General features: G+C 59.3%; 2 protein-coding genes across 3 annotated transcripts in view; one reads left to right on the top strand and one right to left on the bottom strand.

Annotated features, from left to right (window-relative positions):
* The window catches only part of MOK (MOK protein kinase), a 33,322-nt gene extending 27,865 nt beyond the window's left edge, over positions 1–5,457 (top strand). Inside the window, exons 7-12 of the mRNA XM_045288042.1 lie at positions 1,695–1,873; positions 2,144–2,245; positions 2,737–2,910; positions 3,282–3,396; positions 4,837–4,995; positions 5,070–5,457. Of these exons, the coding sequence (XP_045143977.1) occupies positions 1,695–1,873; positions 2,144–2,245; positions 2,737–2,910; positions 3,282–3,396; positions 4,837–4,995; positions 5,070–5,150 (810 nt within the window). The 3' untranslated portion in view covers positions 5,151–5,457. The remainder of the gene's footprint in view (positions 1–1,694; positions 1,874–2,143; positions 2,246–2,736; positions 2,911–3,281; positions 3,397–4,836; positions 4,996–5,069) is intronic.
* An 8,804-nt stretch (positions 5,458–14,261) lies between these two features.
* WDR20 (WD repeat domain 20) overlaps positions 14,262–16,871 on the bottom strand; it is a 58,408-nt gene continuing 55,798 nt past the window's right edge. For both annotated transcript variants that reach the window (XM_045288114.1, XM_045288115.1), the window contains one exon: positions 14,262–14,689. In XM_045288114.1, the coding sequence (XP_045144049.1) occupies positions 14,624–14,689 (66 nt within the window). In that variant the 3' untranslated portion in view covers positions 14,262–14,623. The remainder of the gene's footprint in view (positions 14,690–16,871) is intronic.

Raw genomic sequence — 16,871 nt, 5'->3', positions numbered from 1 at the left:
GAGAACTAGAAAGGCGAGGCTCACCACCCATTTATCCCTCTGCCTTTCAATTAGCCCCACATGTGATTATCGGCCAGGCTGGCACAATTAACTAACTCACTGGGTTTCCACCTTGTTCCCTGGTTGGTCTGGTGGGAGGGTGACATTGGTGACTCCTCTGTTTCAACTAGAAGTGGAAGGCTGTGGCTTTTGAAGGGCAGAGATTTCGAGGTCCGGGCTTGTGGAGTAATAACACCAGTGATGTCCCTGGCACTCAGACATGGTGCCACCGGCAGGCCTAGTGGCCCCTGACCAGAGAGGAAGCCCAGTACTGGCACTGCCCATGGGGCTCCCGACACCAGCTGTCATCTGAAAGTGGTGCAGGGCTTTTTACTTCTTCACAGGGCTGCTCTGAGGGAACGAGGGACGAATTAGGAGCCCTGGCGGTGTGGTGATTACACCTGGGGCTTGGAACCACAGGGTCAGCAGTTTGAAACCACCAGCCGCTCCAAGGAAGAAAGACAGGGCTCTCCACTCCCTTTAAGAGCTCGAGTCTCAAGAACACACAGGGCAGTTCTATCTTGCCCTCTAGGGTCACTGTGAGTCGGCGTCGGCTGGAGCACAGGGAGATTGGGGTTGTGTCGGCCTTGTGGGTGAGTGCTCAGACCGGCTGGAAGTTGGCATTTGAACCCACCTGCGGCTTCAGGGAAGAAAGAGCTGGCAGCTACTCTCTGCCATCGTGTCAGTTCCGGCGGACAGCGACCCTATAGGGCCGGGTGAAACGGCCCCTGTGAGTTTCCAAGACGAACTCATTTTTACAGCTTCTTTCAAAACCGGGGACTGCCTCCTGGTTTTGAACTGCTGACCTTGTGTGGTTACCAGCCTACTGTGTAATCCAGGAGACAGTTCTACTCTCCCCTGTAGGGTCACCATGAGCTGGCATCAACCGCAGAGCACAGGATAACAAGCCGCAGCATGAGAACCACCCCAGCCTTCATACAGCCAGGGCTCCCCCCTTTCCCACCCCCACCATCCTCCTCTCTCCATGGGCTGTGGGCGAACCAGAACCTAGTTAGGCCTGTTTGTGGACAACTTTCGAAATGTCGCTTTGGGGCAGGAGGGGGTAGACGACAGAAGGCCTCCCCTTCGGATGTGGAGCCCTTGGGCAGTCTGTGTCTCCAGGTCGTTTGAACGGCCCAACTCAGGGCCTGGGCACACTCCTCTGGTGCAGTCTTGAACCTGCTCACACTCTGTCCAGGTTGGGTTTCACAGGGTATGATGGACAAGGAAGCAGGCAGGCGGTGGGGCAGCAGAGCCATGTGTTGGCTTTGGGAGTTTCACATCAGCCTGGGGGTCCGTCCGGTGTCTGCTGGCTCAAGATTTAAAGTGACCGGAGGCTGTTGAGTGGCCCCTGCAGCTATCCGGCCGATCCTCCTGCTTCCTCTTGCCTGGGGATCTCTGCCTCCTGTCTCCCCAGTCCTGGCTCCCTGCTGTCACCACAGTCAGATGTGTGGGCTCTGCGGAGCCCCTTGCTTGTGGCCCTGGTCGGGCCCAGAGTTGAGCTCCCAGCTGAGGATGGCAGTGAGGGGGTGGTCAGAGGTGTGAGAGGGCGTGCTGTCCTGTGTGTGTGTGTGTGTGTGTGTGTGTGTGTGTGTGTGTACCTAGTCAGCGGGAGACCCTGGGGAAGCCACTGGGGCTCTCTGCCGCCCCTGCAGCAGGATGTCCTGAAGCTGGGGGACTTCGGGTCCTGCCGCAGTGTCTACTCGCGGCCGCCGTACACCGAGTACATCTCCACGCGCTGGTACCGGGCCCCCGAGTGCCTGCTCACGGACGGCTTCTACAGCTATAAGATGGACCTCTGGAGTGCCGGCTGCGTGCTCTATGAGATCGCCAGGTGGGACCCCGCCCTGCTGCAGTGCTTGGGGGGATTCCCAGGGGGCCGAGGAGTGGGAGGCCAGGTGGGGGCAGGCCCAAAGTGCCACCAGGACGGATCCTCCCTGTGTCCCTTCACCCACCCGGTACCTCCTCCCACTCCCCTCCAGGCCAGAAAGGCCCACAGCCCCACCCACTGTGACCCTCCCTCCCCCTCCCTGGGGCCCCTCCCCCCTGCGCCCTCCAGGCTGGAGAGGCCCCTACCTCCACTCACCCTGCACCCCTCCTCCAGTCTGGAGCCCCTCTTTCCCGGGGACAACGAGCTGGACCAGATCTCCAAGATCCATGACGTCATCGGCACGCCTGCGCAGAAGACGCTCACCAAGTTCAAGCAGTAAGCGGGCAGCTGCGTCCACCCCGTGTGAGGGGCTGGCCCATCCTGCCCGGTGCCCAGCTGCTCAGGAGACGGACCCTCTGAGCACCCCAGGGTCGCAGGGTCTGGAGGCCTGGGGTCAAGTTCTCCCTGGACAGTGACACTGTCCAGTCGCCAGCTGCCCCAGGAGGCCACCGTAGACCCCGGGGCTGGAGTTGGACCCACAGTGAACCTGAGGCTGGGGCCAAAGGCCAGGCTGGGGGCTGGGGGGCTGGGCCCTGGGAAGGTCAGGGGAGGGGCTGCTCCAGCCTCTTGTTAACCGTCCCCTGGGCACGTGGCAGTCGTTTCTAGCAGGCATGGCCCTCCGACCTTCATAGCAATGCGTCGCAGCCCCCCACCCCCCACCCCGGACACACAGTCACCTCAGTCAGGGCCCCTCTGGAGACTCGGGAGTGGCTGCCAGGTGCCCCAAATTGTGGCGTGACTGTTTGTACCATTGGCTTTTGATGCAGGTCCAGAGCTATGAGTTTTGATTTTCCTTTTAAAAAGGGGTCAGGGCTATCTCTACTGACCAGTCGCCTGTCAGCTCAGTGCCACTCCCTCCTGTGCTCAATGGTGGCCTATGACCCCGACGAGAGGATCACCGCCCACCAGGCGCTGCAGCACCCTTACTTCCAGGAGCAGAGGTAGATGCACCCCCGGGGGGGGGACCCAGGGTCCCTGGGAAAAGTGACCAGTGGCCCAAGGGAAGAGTGCTCCATCAGCTAGCTCTGTGTGCCAGGAGAGTGGGCACACAGCCAGCACCTGGCACCCGGCTGGCTGCAGAGCGTGTTGGGGAGAGGGTCTTCTTGCAGCCCTGAGGCTGCCAACCCCACACCTGCTGTGCCCTGTGTGGGACCCTGTGTGCCCAGTCCCAGAGCCTCCACAGGGACAGCCTGCTTACCTGCACAGGGCACGGGACGAGGGGGCAGCCAGATCTCAGTGAGCATGGTGGGGTCAGTATGGATGGGCATCAGGGAGGCCGAGCGTCTCAGGGAGCCTTCTCCTTTCTCCCCAGGGCAGCTGAGAAGCAGGCTCTGGGCAGCCACAGACCCACTTACTTCCCGGAACACTCTGTAGCCCTGGGGCCTGCCAGCAACAGCTGGTGTGTGGCCCAGGAGGGCCGGAAGCAGGTACTATGTCTTGGAGCTGGCTGCCCGGTTCAGTGGGCCAGTGCCCACAGGGAGGGCCCTATGAGTCTGGACATCCCCCCACCCTCACCCCCTGCTCTGGCTCATCCCTCTCAGTCCTATGGGGCCCTTTGGAAGCTCCGTGTCTCTGCAGTGTGGCCCTGCACAGTGACACAGAGGCTGGGCCATTAGCAGGCCCCTACCCTTGGCCCCTAGGACCACAGACAAGCCTGCTCACCTGCCTGTCTGGCCCAGCTGTTGGTGGCATGTCACAGAGTCCCGTGTTGGCCCCAGGTCCCAAGTGCAGTGGTCCCTGGGTGCCTACATCCCATCCAGAGAGAGGGTTTTGGCTTAGGGATCCTGTTTCATTTTGCAACCCATTTCCCTGTTGTCAGCACTATGCCATTTGACCCGTTTGACCCCCGAACCATCACCGTGCTCACCTTGCAGCTCTGTCCAGTCTTCATCCACCCAGCGTGTGGAGGGTCGGGTCAGGCTCATGGGAGCTGAGGATTCTTACCCTAAATCCAGATCCTCAGCCCCACCACGCTCTCTCCAGCTCTCCCCAGTGCCTTCCCTCCAAGGACCGAGACGCCACCACGCTCCCGGTCAGTCCTCTGGGAACCTCTGTCCTATCCCCCCACCAATCGCTTTCAGGGAGCCCCACCTGGACACCTCATCTCTTCTCCCTCCTGTCCATTTTGTCCTCTGGTTTTGGCCCCAGAAATGGACTCCTGACAGTGTCCCCAAGCCCCAGAATCTACTACTCCCCCCCACCGCAGATGACAGAGAAATGCTGTTGGTGATGTCACAGCTCACTAGCCATCCAGTCAGGGCCTCCCCCTGCACACCCCACTTCCAGTAGCCCAGGGGTCAGTGTGCACATGTTCTCTGTCAAGGCCCAGACAGCCGGCCTAACTTTCTCAGTAGCACAGGAGCAGCTGCAGGTAACGCACATGAAATGGACAGGAGGGCTGTGTGCCAATAAAACTTTATTGGTGAATACTGAAACTTGAACTCCCTATCATTTTCTTGTGTCAGGAGATGTGTGTCCAACCTTCAGAAAAACAGAACAGCCATCCTAGCTCAGGAGCCTGCAGCCGGTGGGCTTTGCCAGGCCGGGCGATAAGCAGGATAGGGCCGTGCTGGACCCCTCCCGCACATCCCAGAGTCTGGGTCTCAGCCCTGGGATGCTGCCTCCCTGTATTACCTGCAGACAAAAAGGAACACGTTCAAGGCCCGGGAGACGGTCGGAGGGGGGCGTGGGGTGGGGACGTATTCTGGGCAGCGACCAGTGGGCAGTGTGTGTCCACTTACTAGATGGTCATGCTACACGGTGAAGACCTTTCTAATTGCATATGTGATACCCAGAGCTGTCTCTTGTCCCACTTTTCATGAAGGGAAAGCGGCTAGATAGTCCCCTGACCTCTGTTTTGTTTCAAGAAACCGTTGCTGAGACGAGCAGAGGACTGGTGTCCCCAGAGAAGAGGCCCAGCATGCCTCATGGAGCTGCCCCAGCTCAAGGTGGCCAGCGTCACCACCCTGCGCCCCAGGAAGGGGCCGGCGCTGCAGCCCCTGATGTGCCGCCGGGTGAACAAGAAGGTAGCTGCTCTCCGGCCCCTGGGTGTGGGTTCCCGCCTGGGCCGAGGCTGAGCCCCGTCCTTTCTCCTCCACAGACAGAGAGCCAGAAGGACTTGGAGCCCAGTCTGAAGCCCTACCGACTGCCCACGATAGAGAGGCGAGCGGGAGGGGGCTGAGCACATGCCCTGCCTCCCGGAGGCACACGTGGTTGGGCGGATGGACTCCTGTCGTCGGGAGGACAACTGCTGTCGGGCAGCGGGGCCCTGTCTGCAGCCGCCAGCCCCAGTGGCCAGCTGGCATGGATCAAGTCAGCGTATTCAGGCCGTGTCTGTAGCTCCCACGGGAATGGCCACAGATGAGCTGGGCTGCGCCTTGTGCAGGGTTCTGCGTGGCTGCCATTTCCAAGCCAGGCTTCCAGAAGGTTCCCTGTGGTGCTGTCGCCCAGAGTGGCTATGCTGGTGGGGACACCAGGTTCTATTAAAGACGGAGGCGTGACCGTGGCAGTCCTGTGCTCTGCTTTCTCACCCGGCCCCGGTGTCCTGCTGTCCTTCCCCTCCCCTCGGGCTCCGGGGCTTGGTGGTCTCAGCGGGAAGGCGTGTTCCCTTGTCCGGGAGGCAGACCAGGTGGCCTCTGATCTCCCCTAAAGTCGCACCTGAGGTGGACGCTGTGCATCTCCAGGGCCCACCTGTGGCCCCACCCGCCTCACGGGGTGGATGGAGGCCCGTGGCCCAGGTGACCACCACACTGGGCAGGGCTTTGGGAAGACCAACAGGCCGCCACGGGGTCCCGGTAGGGAAGATGAGGATGGGCATGGGCCACCGAGGAGAGGGAAGCCGGGTGCGGGGTCGGCTGAGCCAAGGGACCCGTGGAAGGCAAGTTCAAACAGGAAATGAGAGGTCATGGGCTCTGAGGGTCGGTGCTGGTGGGCAGGGCTGGGTAGGTGCCCTCTGAAACCCACCTGAGCCCAGAGTGGCCTCCAGGGGGAAGGGGCGGGGACAGAGGGCTGGAGCCTGGGGTCCCTGTAGAGTGGAAGCCGTGCCACCAGGCAGGGCAGGGCAGTGAGCTGCACAAGGCCAAGGACCAGGTGCAGGATGGACACATTGGCATTCCCCAGGGAACGTATACATGAGGACTAACAAGCCGTGGGGCATTTAAGGAAATGCTCCCTTTAATATGAAGGTAAAGTCCATCTTTAAACTTGATCTTGAGAATAAACTCCGTCTGTGACACCGGTGCCCTCAAAGCTGACCACCCTTGGGTTCCCACGATGCCCTTAATCACCCCACTCCCCACCCAACCCTGTGAGGGGCAGCCCCCAAGCCTTCCTGACCTCAGGGATGTAACAAGACTCTGGTGCCATGTTGGTATCTGGCACACAGTGTCCCAAGTCTCCTGGGCGAGCATCCTGTCCTCTCCTCCCGGCCGCTTGCCACAGGGCCCACAGGTCTGGCTCTGCTGGCCCTCCCTGTGCTAGTAGGTGTGTCCGGAGCAGGCCAGCCCCTGTGCACACACGGGGAGGCCTGCAAGCCTGTGGAGCCCCAGAGAGAAAATGCCAAGGGTCGTCTGGGACAGACGTCTGGGTCCCCTCCAGGCAGGACTGCAGCTCCTCAGGGCAATTCCATTGACTGGCACCTGACCCCTGGGTTGTCCCTAGAGCCCTGGACGGCCTTGAGGCTGTCACACACTTGACCAGCATCTTCAAGAACTGTGAGCAGCCTTCTAGTGCTTGTCACCCTCCGTATTCTCCCTTTCTCTTGGTGGCCAGAGGCGGAGGGAGTGTGGGCTGAGTCAGGCGTCCCTGGGGGGTCAAGTCAGTAAGGGCCCTGGGGGGTCAAGTCAGTAAGGAAGAGGGTTTCTGCACTTAGTTTTCCAAAGTTCTGATTTTCAGAACTCCCCATGACTTCCTGGTTGCTCGCCTAGGACCCCCATTATGTGTGCTCTGCCTTCTATGGGGCCGGCGATGGCAAGGCCACTTGCTGAGACGACAGAAGTCGCCACCTGGCCTGTTGTTGTTAGGTGCCACCCTGTGCATGTCGGAACCAGCCACCACGAGCCTTCATCGTCCACGCGGCCGCTGCTGGTTGAGCCCATTCCGACAGCCTCCGTGTCAATCCATCTCACTGAATGATCCTCTTTTTCCTTGGCCCTCTACTATACCAGGCCCGATCTCACATCTGAGGAGCATTCTGGCTGGACTTCTTCCTAAACAAATTTCCTTGTTCTTCTGGCAGTCCGTTGTACTGTGTGTGTGTGTGTGTATAGATATATCTCTCTCTATATATATATACTTTTTCCTTGCCAGCAGTTTAATTAAAATGCATCTGTTCCTCTCTAGTCTTCCTTCTTCATTGCCCAGTCCTCACACGCACAGGAGGTCACGGGAAACACATGGCTCAGGTCAGGCACCCCTTAGTCCTCCAAGGGATGCCCTTGCACTTGAAAGAGGCCCCGGGCAACAGCTTTACCCAGCGCCACATGCCACTTGGCTTCTTGACTGCTCTGGGTGTTGGTTGAGGATCCACGCACCTTGTCAGTGAATTATCTTCTCTATCTGAGCTCAAAGGCTAGAAACAATTTCTAATAGGAGTTGGCCAACATCCCAACCATCGCCCACTGGGCATCGTCTCCGGTCGTCTCGGCTGGGTGACATGCACTGGGCAGAACCCGTTGGCACTTGGATGTAGCACGGGAGATGACTGCACCCTGTAGCTGTTGTCACCTCTCCTGGGAGGCTGGTGCGGGAGAAAGATAGGGCTTTGAATACCATAAAGAGTTACAGTCTCAGAAGCTCGCCGGGGCAGTCCTACCCTGTCCTATAGGGTCACTGAGCTGGCATTGATTTGGAAGGCACCAGCTGTATCCATCACCACTCCTGCGGCCGATGCCACGTCTCCTGAACAGTATCACCCACTTTTGCTGCACTCTTGACGTCAATGATGACAACGTGGGCGCCGTCTTTTCCAGCCGAAGGCCATTTGGCAGGTCCCTGTTGCACGTGTTCAAGTGGAGAGCTGGGCCCTAACGTCTGGCCAGGTGAAAATGTCCTTCCCACATCCAGCTGTGACTTCATCCATGGGAAGTGTGCCCTCCCTCCTGGTGGCAGCACATTCTACACCTGGCAGGGGCGACAGGTCCCTGGGCCTTGTCCAGAGCTACTGGTTCCGCCAAACAAAACCATCCCGGGGAGCCACTTCCAGGCCTACCTCAGGGGCCACGCTGTGTCAAGCCACAGGCTTTCAGGGACATGAGCCAGCCAGCTTAGCTTGGGGGAAAACAAGGGCGCAAAGGGACCGAGGGCCCTCACCCTCTACAAGTGAGTTGTGCCCTTGAACCCTGGGGCGTCCATCTGATCGTGACTGACAGTGGGTGCCAGTCATAGCTGTGAAGAAAGAATGCCAAACGTCGGAGCTGATGAAACACACAATAGACATGCGGTGTCATGGAGACAATACACACACACACACACACCCGCCCCAAATGAGAAACATCACTCTTAGGTGCTGAATATGACTGCTGAAGGCACTGCACCCCAACTTGCTGGATCACCCCACTGACATGGACAACAGAGTTGATTGCAGTGGTGTGAAAATCAATGCTAGCATATCGGAGGGTGCCTTGGCCCCACACCTCGGTAGCCAGGGTCTGCCACACGCCCATTCACAGCCATTTTCAGCAGCACTGGGCTGGCTGGAGTGCAGCATGAAAGAAAAGACCCCCAGTGAGGGAGTTTCCAGGGGTCTTCCAAACACCTACAGTGTCAAAAACCCATGTAAAACCAAAGGGCCAAGTACCATTTATAATAAGACAGCAATGAGGGGCTTTCTGGTCTAAGAGGTAATTTGACACTATGTGTGTGTGCACGCGTGTGACAAAATGACATTGGCGTCCTTTAGAATAAGCAGCCACACGGGCCCACATCTCAATTTCTTACTGCAGCCTCAGAAGAGTGGTTTGAAAGCGGAAGTGACGTCCTTGGGCCGGCCGCCACGTGCTGGGCCCAGGTTGGCTGCGCCTCCTCCGTGCAGCACCTACGCTCTGCGTCCTCAAGCCTGGAGAGCTGCTGGGGTGCACCCATCTGTCCGAGTCAGCAGTGGGGCTGCTACCCTACAGTCCCACCTGGAGAACAGGCCTGGTGTGGGGACAAGACGCCCTGCAAACAAAGCAGACGTTACTCTCACCTCCTTAGCCAGGCAGCTTTCTCAGGGGCAACACCAGGGGAAGGCTGGGCTGCGCTGGAAGATAGTATGTTCAAACGTCATTCCTATCCAGATGGTCTGCAGGCCTAGCGGGCCTCGGCCCCCTGCCTGGGTTGTGGGGTGCACGGGCCTATACTGGTCACTGTGCCTGTGGACATGCACCCCGCCCAGAGCTCATGGTCAGCTTCCAGGAGGGGATCTCAATTCCCTGAGGTGGGCAGTGGCAGCCCTTAGGCATGTAGCAGGCCTGGCAGGGCACAGGGGCAGGGCCTTTGGAGCAGATCCTGGCCAGACAAAGCTGAGGGCTTCATCCGGGCTTCTCTTCCCTTGTGGGGAGACTGTGTCCCACACGGCCTGGCACACTCTATTCCAAGGTCTAAGGTTACAACAGTACAGTGAAGCCACACCCTTTCAGGGTCTCAAGTCGCCTTAACCCTGAAGCTGGCCGACGCTTCAGTGGGGCATTGCTCGTGGACAGAACGCCTTTAAACAAACACTGCACATCTTCCCAACGCTGGACCGGTGGCAGCACCGGAAATGGGCCTTCAGCCCTGACCCGTGACCCCACCACCTGGCTGGAGGGACCAGCAGGTGGAAATCCCCCAACTGTCACTTCATCTGTATCTGATCTTGGAATGGCTAACAGTTGCTCTAGACGGGGCGGGGAGGCACATGGCATGGGAGGGGCAAGCCGCTGGCCCTGGTCAGTCTGGGGGCCCCAGCAGTCACTGCGGAGGAGCCGGCGTCTTGCTCCAACCCACAGGAGGTCATCCCTGGGAGGGACGTTCTCATGAACAGTGCCACCAGCTGGGCTGTGAGGTTCTGCCCATTTGAGGGGCCTCTCCTCGAGGCTGGATGGAGATTGTGGACAAGAGGGAGGGTGGCAGTAAGCGGGTGGGAGGAAGGGTGTCTCTCTGAGCCATCTGTCTAGGACAGGCTCCCTCCCCTCCCACCACCGTTGTCCCAAAAGGCTCAGACTCCAAAGACATCTTGACAGTCATGTGACCAACCAGTCACTCTGGAACCCCTCCTCTGGACTCCCGGGTCCCAGCCGAAGGTCAGGGCTTGGTGATGGGGTTCTGGTAAGCAGGTCGGACCTGAAAATGGGTCCCCATGCAGCCAAGCCGCTGGGCTGATGCTAGGTGTCCCAACCATAGATCCAGGCTCGTTTGTTAAGCAGCAGCCTGTGCTGACACTCAGCCACTGGTGGGCCACAAGGGGCCCCCCACTCTCTGGTGGCACTGAGAAGGGGAGCCCACAGACCTGAGGCTGGCATGCGGCAGCTGCTGCAAGTGGGGTGGACAGAGGCGGGCAGCCTGGGCTGGGCTAAAAGGGTGGCATGAAGCTGTTTTCTGGGGAGCCCCTTTCCCAAGACCTCCACGGTTCCTCAAGCCACAGGGGGCCCTCTCCAGAGAGCAAATGGATGTCGTGGTCACTGGTCCCCTAACTTGGTGCCAGGTGGGCACAGAGCTGGCCCGGTGCTGCCTGCTTCTCCCTATGGTGACCCTGCACCCTGAGGCAACATCCCTGGGGCCAGGGAACAGACCCCTCACCACCCTGTAGAAAAATAGCCCAGTCCCCCACAGTGCTTGGGCACAGCTCCTTGTCCACCAGGAACCAGATGGCTAAGTTAAGAACTGCAGGGCATGCAGGTAGGACCCTGGTGGAGAGGGGGCCGCCCCATGGCCTCAGAGGGACCCCTCTGGGTGGCTGCTAGCTGGAAGCTGATGGAGGGCTCTGCTTTCGAACCCGAGGGGGCAAAGCACCCCCAGCCCCGCTCTGTGGGATCACCATGACCTGCTGACGTCACACCTTGTTTCACGCGAATGCACACGAAGAGGAACAGGCGCACCGCCACGCAAGGAACCTGTCCCTTCCTAGGCCTTGGGCCACAGCAGCCCCAGGTAATCTCCAAGCAGGCTGCCCCCTCTGAGGTCTGGCCCTGGGCCTCAGGACCCACCGAAGTGGCCAGTAGATGGCCGAGACCCTTGCGAGCCTTACTGAGAGTTCTGGATGTGAGAACTTTTTCTGCAAACTGACACCGTGGCTCCTGGAACCTGCTGGGATCCGTGGGAGGGGCCTTCACCAACTCTCAGGCCTGTCCCCTGGGGGGCAGGGCTGGAGCAGCCCAGTGAGGTGGAGGGGAGGGGGCGTGGCTGCACACTTGGTCCTGGATGATGGGCAGTTAATAATATAACAGGAGGTGGGTTTTTCTTCTGAAAAGGGGGCAGTAGGTCCCTTCCATTTGGGGAGCCAGGAAGCGGTGCTTGGCTGGGGCAGGGAGCCAAGTGCCACCTGCAGCATCACCTGGGGCTGGCTCGTCTCAGAGGGAACTCCACCTGCCAAGAGCTCCTGCGGGGACTCCCAGCCATCACAGGGATGTTTCTGGAGAGGATGAAATGCTGAGGAGTGACACCGGATGGCCGCCCTCCACAGCGCCGGACCTACTTCTTCACTGCTGGTCGCCTGCACCCCTCACTGAGTGGGGAGACCCCAGCAGACCAGGGAAGAAAGGGCACCATGGAGTTTAGGGCACGGGAGGCCACAGCCCCGAGCGAAAGGCAAGGAGCGTGGAGGGCGCCCCCCTCACGGCCCATGGCGGACGGCTCCAGGTTTCTGACCACGGCCTCAAGAGAAAGGCCACCCAAAGCCTCTCAGGGGCTCCTGGGAGCCAGCCAGGAAAGCACTCGTCGTGACCCCAGGCCCACCGCCTGGGGTCATTTCTCATTTCCTGTTGGGCAGAGCCGGTGGCAGAGGCCAGCGGGACGAGTGGGTGGCCTGCTAGCTAGCTCCTCTGCAGAACTAACAGAATCTCGCTGCTGAGCTCTCTCAGGCCAGAGGCCGACTGGGTGCTGAGAAAAGCGCGGGACTCTGACAGGCTGGCCCTTGGCCCGGGCCTCTCCACGGAGCATGCAGCAGGAAGAGGGGCCGGGCCCTGGAGATGCCTTGGCCACGCGCTGGCAGCACGGGCAGGGTGACGGGAGGGCCTGACGTCCCCGTGGGGAGCGTCGGGTGGTACAGGCTGGAGTCACCCCAGGCGGGCAGCCTGCTGACCTTCCTGGGCCATTGAGGAAACAGGGGGGCAGGGAAGGGAAGTGGGGCAGGAGACCCTGCCTGGGTCAGCCCCGACTGGGCCACCCTGTGGTAGGGCCTTTTGGGTATGGGCCTGGAAGACCTGGGGGTGGAGGAGGGAGGGGACGAGATCTCAGGGCAGGTGACCTCAGTGGCCCTGCTCCGCACGCGATTCAGATGAGACACCCAGCTTGTGCTCCAAGCGCTGCCGGCCCTGGGCGTGCAGGTGCCACAGGGCGAGGCCCACACTCGTCACTGCAGGGCTCACCCAGGCCTCTCCTTCCGCAGCATGGAACAAAGCTTTCCTCCCGGGGTTTCACTCAGACTGGGAAGCTCCCGGGGTACAAAAGACCACTGACAAGTATCTACGCTTGCAATTCATTCACACGGTTTTATTTCATGTCGGAATACAGAGGGCAATCCCCCAAACCCCAAAGTACTTCCTGACATCAAGTATAGAGTGTCAGAGTGACAGGTGGACAGCTAAGGACGGAAGCCGTGAGGACAGAAACACGGCTCTCTTCAAATGAAGAGAGACCACCACTGGTGTGAGTACACCCAGGATTATTGCAACAGGTATAGACCCCACGTGCCCGCGTGGGTCTGCCTCTCCCGGCCCTGATCCCACCGGCAGGAAGTCAGAGGGGTGGGAAAGGCACCCAGTGGAGCTCTGGGGAGGATTGTCATGGAAGGCCACCAGGCCACACAGTTTGTACAGTGCCGCCTAACACGGCGCTCTAACAGATGCAGCCAGACAGGAATCCCAGGAATGCAGAAGCCTGGCTCTCACACGCTCGGACACACAGTTCGTGGAGTGGGGCAGCAATGGCCAACAGCAGGCATGGCATGGGAGGGGGGACGGGGGCGGGCCCTGCCTGGGGCAGGGAGTTAGGGCATTTTCTTCTCTCCTCACCCCATGTTGCAAAGGGACATCCTCAGCACAGGTGCTTGGGGCGGCGAGCGCGGACTTGCCCGCTGGTGTTCTGTGGCCACCTCCACCTCCTGAAGCTGTGATGGGCGCATGCACGCGCACGTGTGTGTGTGTGTGTGTGTGTGTGTGTGTGTGTCAGGGCCATGAGGGTCCCCTGCTGTGCCAACAGGGTGGGGGGCAGTCAGCTTTCACCATCGATGCCTTTGTGGCTTATAAGGTCCCTTGACCCCATTCCCCATCCCACGTGCTGGGAAGGACATATAGAGGCCAAGAGTCCTCACATGTCCGGCTGACAGGGCACTGACCTTGGCCATGCCTACACACCAAGGGCACCATAGGCAGCTTCTCGGGGAGCCCCAGGGTCTGCTGGTCACCAAGTACACAAAAGGCTGGGGCCCTTAGGAACCTCTTTGAGCCTGAGCTTGCTTACCACCCGCCCTCCCAAGTCAGTCCCCTCCCCTGGCAGGCAGCCTCGAAGACCCTGTCACAGGGGTGGGACCTAACAAAACAGCTTGGCCGGCTCAGCAGGAACGTCGTACCTGTTTAAATGGCTTCAAAATTCGTGATGCCGTGCCGCACAGGAAGCATTGGGAGGCTTGGAAGAAGGCCTGCCAGCCACCTGCCAGCAGGCCTGGGCATGGAGAGAACTACCGAGTTCCAGGGCACCTGTGGGAACTGAGGCCTCAAATCCTTGTGTTTTCTCTGTGTACTTCCAAGTGTCTGTGAGGCCGTGCTCCTACGTTAAGGCACTCCCTGCTGCTGGTCCCACGCCCAGCGCTCGCGCGTGGCCCACTCCCTTTCTCACACAGGCTGCACCAGGAGGAAAGGACCTGGAGTCTTCACCGCCAGCTACCCACACACAGGCCTGGCGGAGACACTGTCCACCCGACATCCAGGGGCGCTTCACTAACCACATGGAAGGCCGGGAAGGGCTGTGGGAGTTCTCAGTGAGGGTGAGGGGCCCACAGATTTGCCTTCACCAGAAGGCACAGTTTCCCAAAGGACCCTTCCCTTCCCAGGGGTGCTCCTTCTCCACCGCATCTGGGGGCGGGGGTGGGGGTGGGGGGGGTGGAAAGCCACCTCCCCAGTCTCAGCAAGCCTGGCTTCTGCAGCGATCGACGCTGGAACGGAGACAAGCCAGAAGCAAGTTGGATGTTGCCCAGTGGCCCCTGCGTACCTGGGCCCTTCCTGTCTGTTGCAGGCCGGCACCTCCAAAGCCAACTGAGGACCACCCTCTGTCCCCGGGGGCCTGAGCTTGGGTTGCTCATGAGGGTATGGGAGCTGAGGGACCTGGAAACCCCCGAGAGCAGCTCAGTTGGATGAGAGGAAAAGTGGCCACATGAGCCTGCTGCCAGCCCCTGCCCCCCGGGGTCTGCAGGAGCCAGGACTCCAGGGCACAAGCCCTCTCCTCCTCCTCCTCCTCCTCCTCCTCCTCCAGGTGCCACTCGCGCTAGCTGTGGTCGTGGAGAGCACCCCGCACTCGGTCCTCCTGGCGGGAGGGGATGGGCTCAGCCAGCTGTCAAAGAAAGGGCAGCGAGTCAGAGGCCACTCTGCTGAGGCAGCTCAGGGCCAGTCAGATTGGCTAGGGTGGGCAGTGCCCCACACCTGGTGGCCAGCAAGCGTAGGGGTTTGGGAGGGGAGGTGATCCCATACCGATGCCAGGCAGGCATTGGGATCATGCACCAGAGGGAACAGGGAAAGGGCGAGTGTGACCAAGGTCCCAAAGCCACACTGCAAGGTTCCACAGGGGGAGGGACAGGGAAGTACCTCTCAGACCCGGTCTTCCAAGGAGACAGGATGCGCCCCCCAGACACCACACTCAGCATGCTGAATCAGGGGAGGAGGCTAGGAAGCAGAGGTCTGAACCGCTCTGCTGTAGATAGCTGCTGCCACCCCCACCACACTTACCTGTCCTCACCACCCTCCCTGTCGGCTGAGTCCTAAGTCTGAGATTTGGAAACTGCATACACAATGCCTCTGAAGCATTTGAAAGAGCATTTCTAAATCCATGAAGCTGCCTGCAGTTGCTGTGGACCTGGGGCACTCAGCTAGCCCATGTCCAGTGACATTTAGGGGTTGACAACCAGGTCTCTGAGCTGGGAGGACACCTACACCCACACCCCCAAGCCTAGATTTAGTAGTGGGGACACTTGGCAGCTGCCTGGGAAGGCGGCCAGGGTGTTCACCTGGGGGGTGGGGAGGACCGGCCTTTGAGAGGCTGGCCTGGCGAGGAGGGCAGGGTGTCTGCTTCAGGGAGCCCAGTCTCCAGGTTTTCCACTTTCTCAATCACTCAAACCAGCATTGATTATCATCATCTCTATATTTAATTACAAAGGTGTGTAAAACAGAAAAAACAAACCTAAATGTCCCCAATAAGTTAACAAATAAGAGAATGACCACCTTGACATAAAACACAGAGCCCAGAGGACCATGGCGTCCATTCTGGAAAGGAAGTGCTGGCACAGCCATAAGGTACGGAGGAGTCACAATCAATACTGCAGCAACCCCAAAGCAGGGTCCGGGCCACAAGATGTGGACCATGGGCGGCCACCAGACCTGGGAGCCTGGGGGGAAGACATGGAGTGGTCAGGAGCCACCCAGTGAAGACAGAGCCCTAAGCCCATGATCACCACCAAATCCTAAGTAAGGGGGTCCTGGCCTGGGACATGCGCACTCTGGAGAGGCCTGGGGCCTGGGCCCAGCAGGGAGGGTGCCAAGGCCCATGCATGCCCCGAGTCTTCCCAAAACAAAGCAAGGGGTCTGACCACAGCCTGGCCTTCTAACCAAAAACCAAATACAGGAAAACCTCCTTTTCCCTCACCGGAAAAAAAAAAAAAACCCAACATAAGCAAAGAGCGTCAGACAGGACAGGTCTCGGCTTCTGTGGCGAGAGGCACTTGGACAGCAGCCCCGGCCAGGCCCACAGCGGCTCTCCCTGCGCAGGCTCAGGGCAGCGGGGCGCCCGGGGCACAGATGCACTCAGAATCCCAATCAACGTGCTACAAACGGCTTCTTTGAAAAAAGATGTTTATTAAACAATTTTAATTGTCATAAAATGACTAAAATGGGCTTTAAAAATTAAGGCTCTTCTCTCTCTGTGGATTGCCAGAACAATGTAAAAATAATGTCAACCAACCCTGCTGAATGCTTCATTCCGAAGGTTAAATTTCATAGATTCCTAAATACTGTATGATTAAGGTAAAAAACGGGGGCGATGGGTGACAATGGCCCGCCACCTGTCCTGAGCGTCCCCAGACAGGTGGGCGCAAGTCTAATTGAGGAGGTGAGCAGTCTGATCTGGGGAAAGCAGAAACTTTAATTTTAGCCGTTGAAGTCTGTGCCGCCCCCCCCACCATGATTCTGCTAAGTTGAGGGGGAGGGGAAATCCTAGTGCAGGAGCGCTAACTGTGGGCTCTATATGCTCCCAGGAGGGGGGCTGGCGGGGCTGGCAATTAGTCTGATTATAGATATAGTTTTAAAACGCTCTATGGTGAATTATCAAATGATTCGGAATTACATGGCATGCAGTATCCAAAATTATGGCTCTGATGCGTTGAGATTTACATTAAGAATAAAGAAGTGCCATTCACAGTCATTGTACACCCTGCCCACCCGCCACCCCCCTCCCCGCCACCCCTGCCCGCCCTCCTGGGAGCCCACAGCCGGGGGCGGCCCGGCTTGGTGCAGCATTAAGGATT

The sequence above is a fragment of the Echinops telfairi genome, unplaced genomic scaffold, assembly GCF_000313985.2.
Source record: "Echinops telfairi isolate 266 unplaced genomic scaffold, ASM31398v2 ScPeMD7_18;HRSCAF=68, whole genome shotgun sequence".
Lineage (NCBI taxonomy): Eukaryota > Metazoa > Chordata > Mammalia > Afrosoricida > Tenrecidae > Echinops > Echinops telfairi.
The sequence above is the reverse complement of the archived record's forward strand: the minus strand, read 5'-3'. Positions and strand labels throughout refer to the sequence as shown.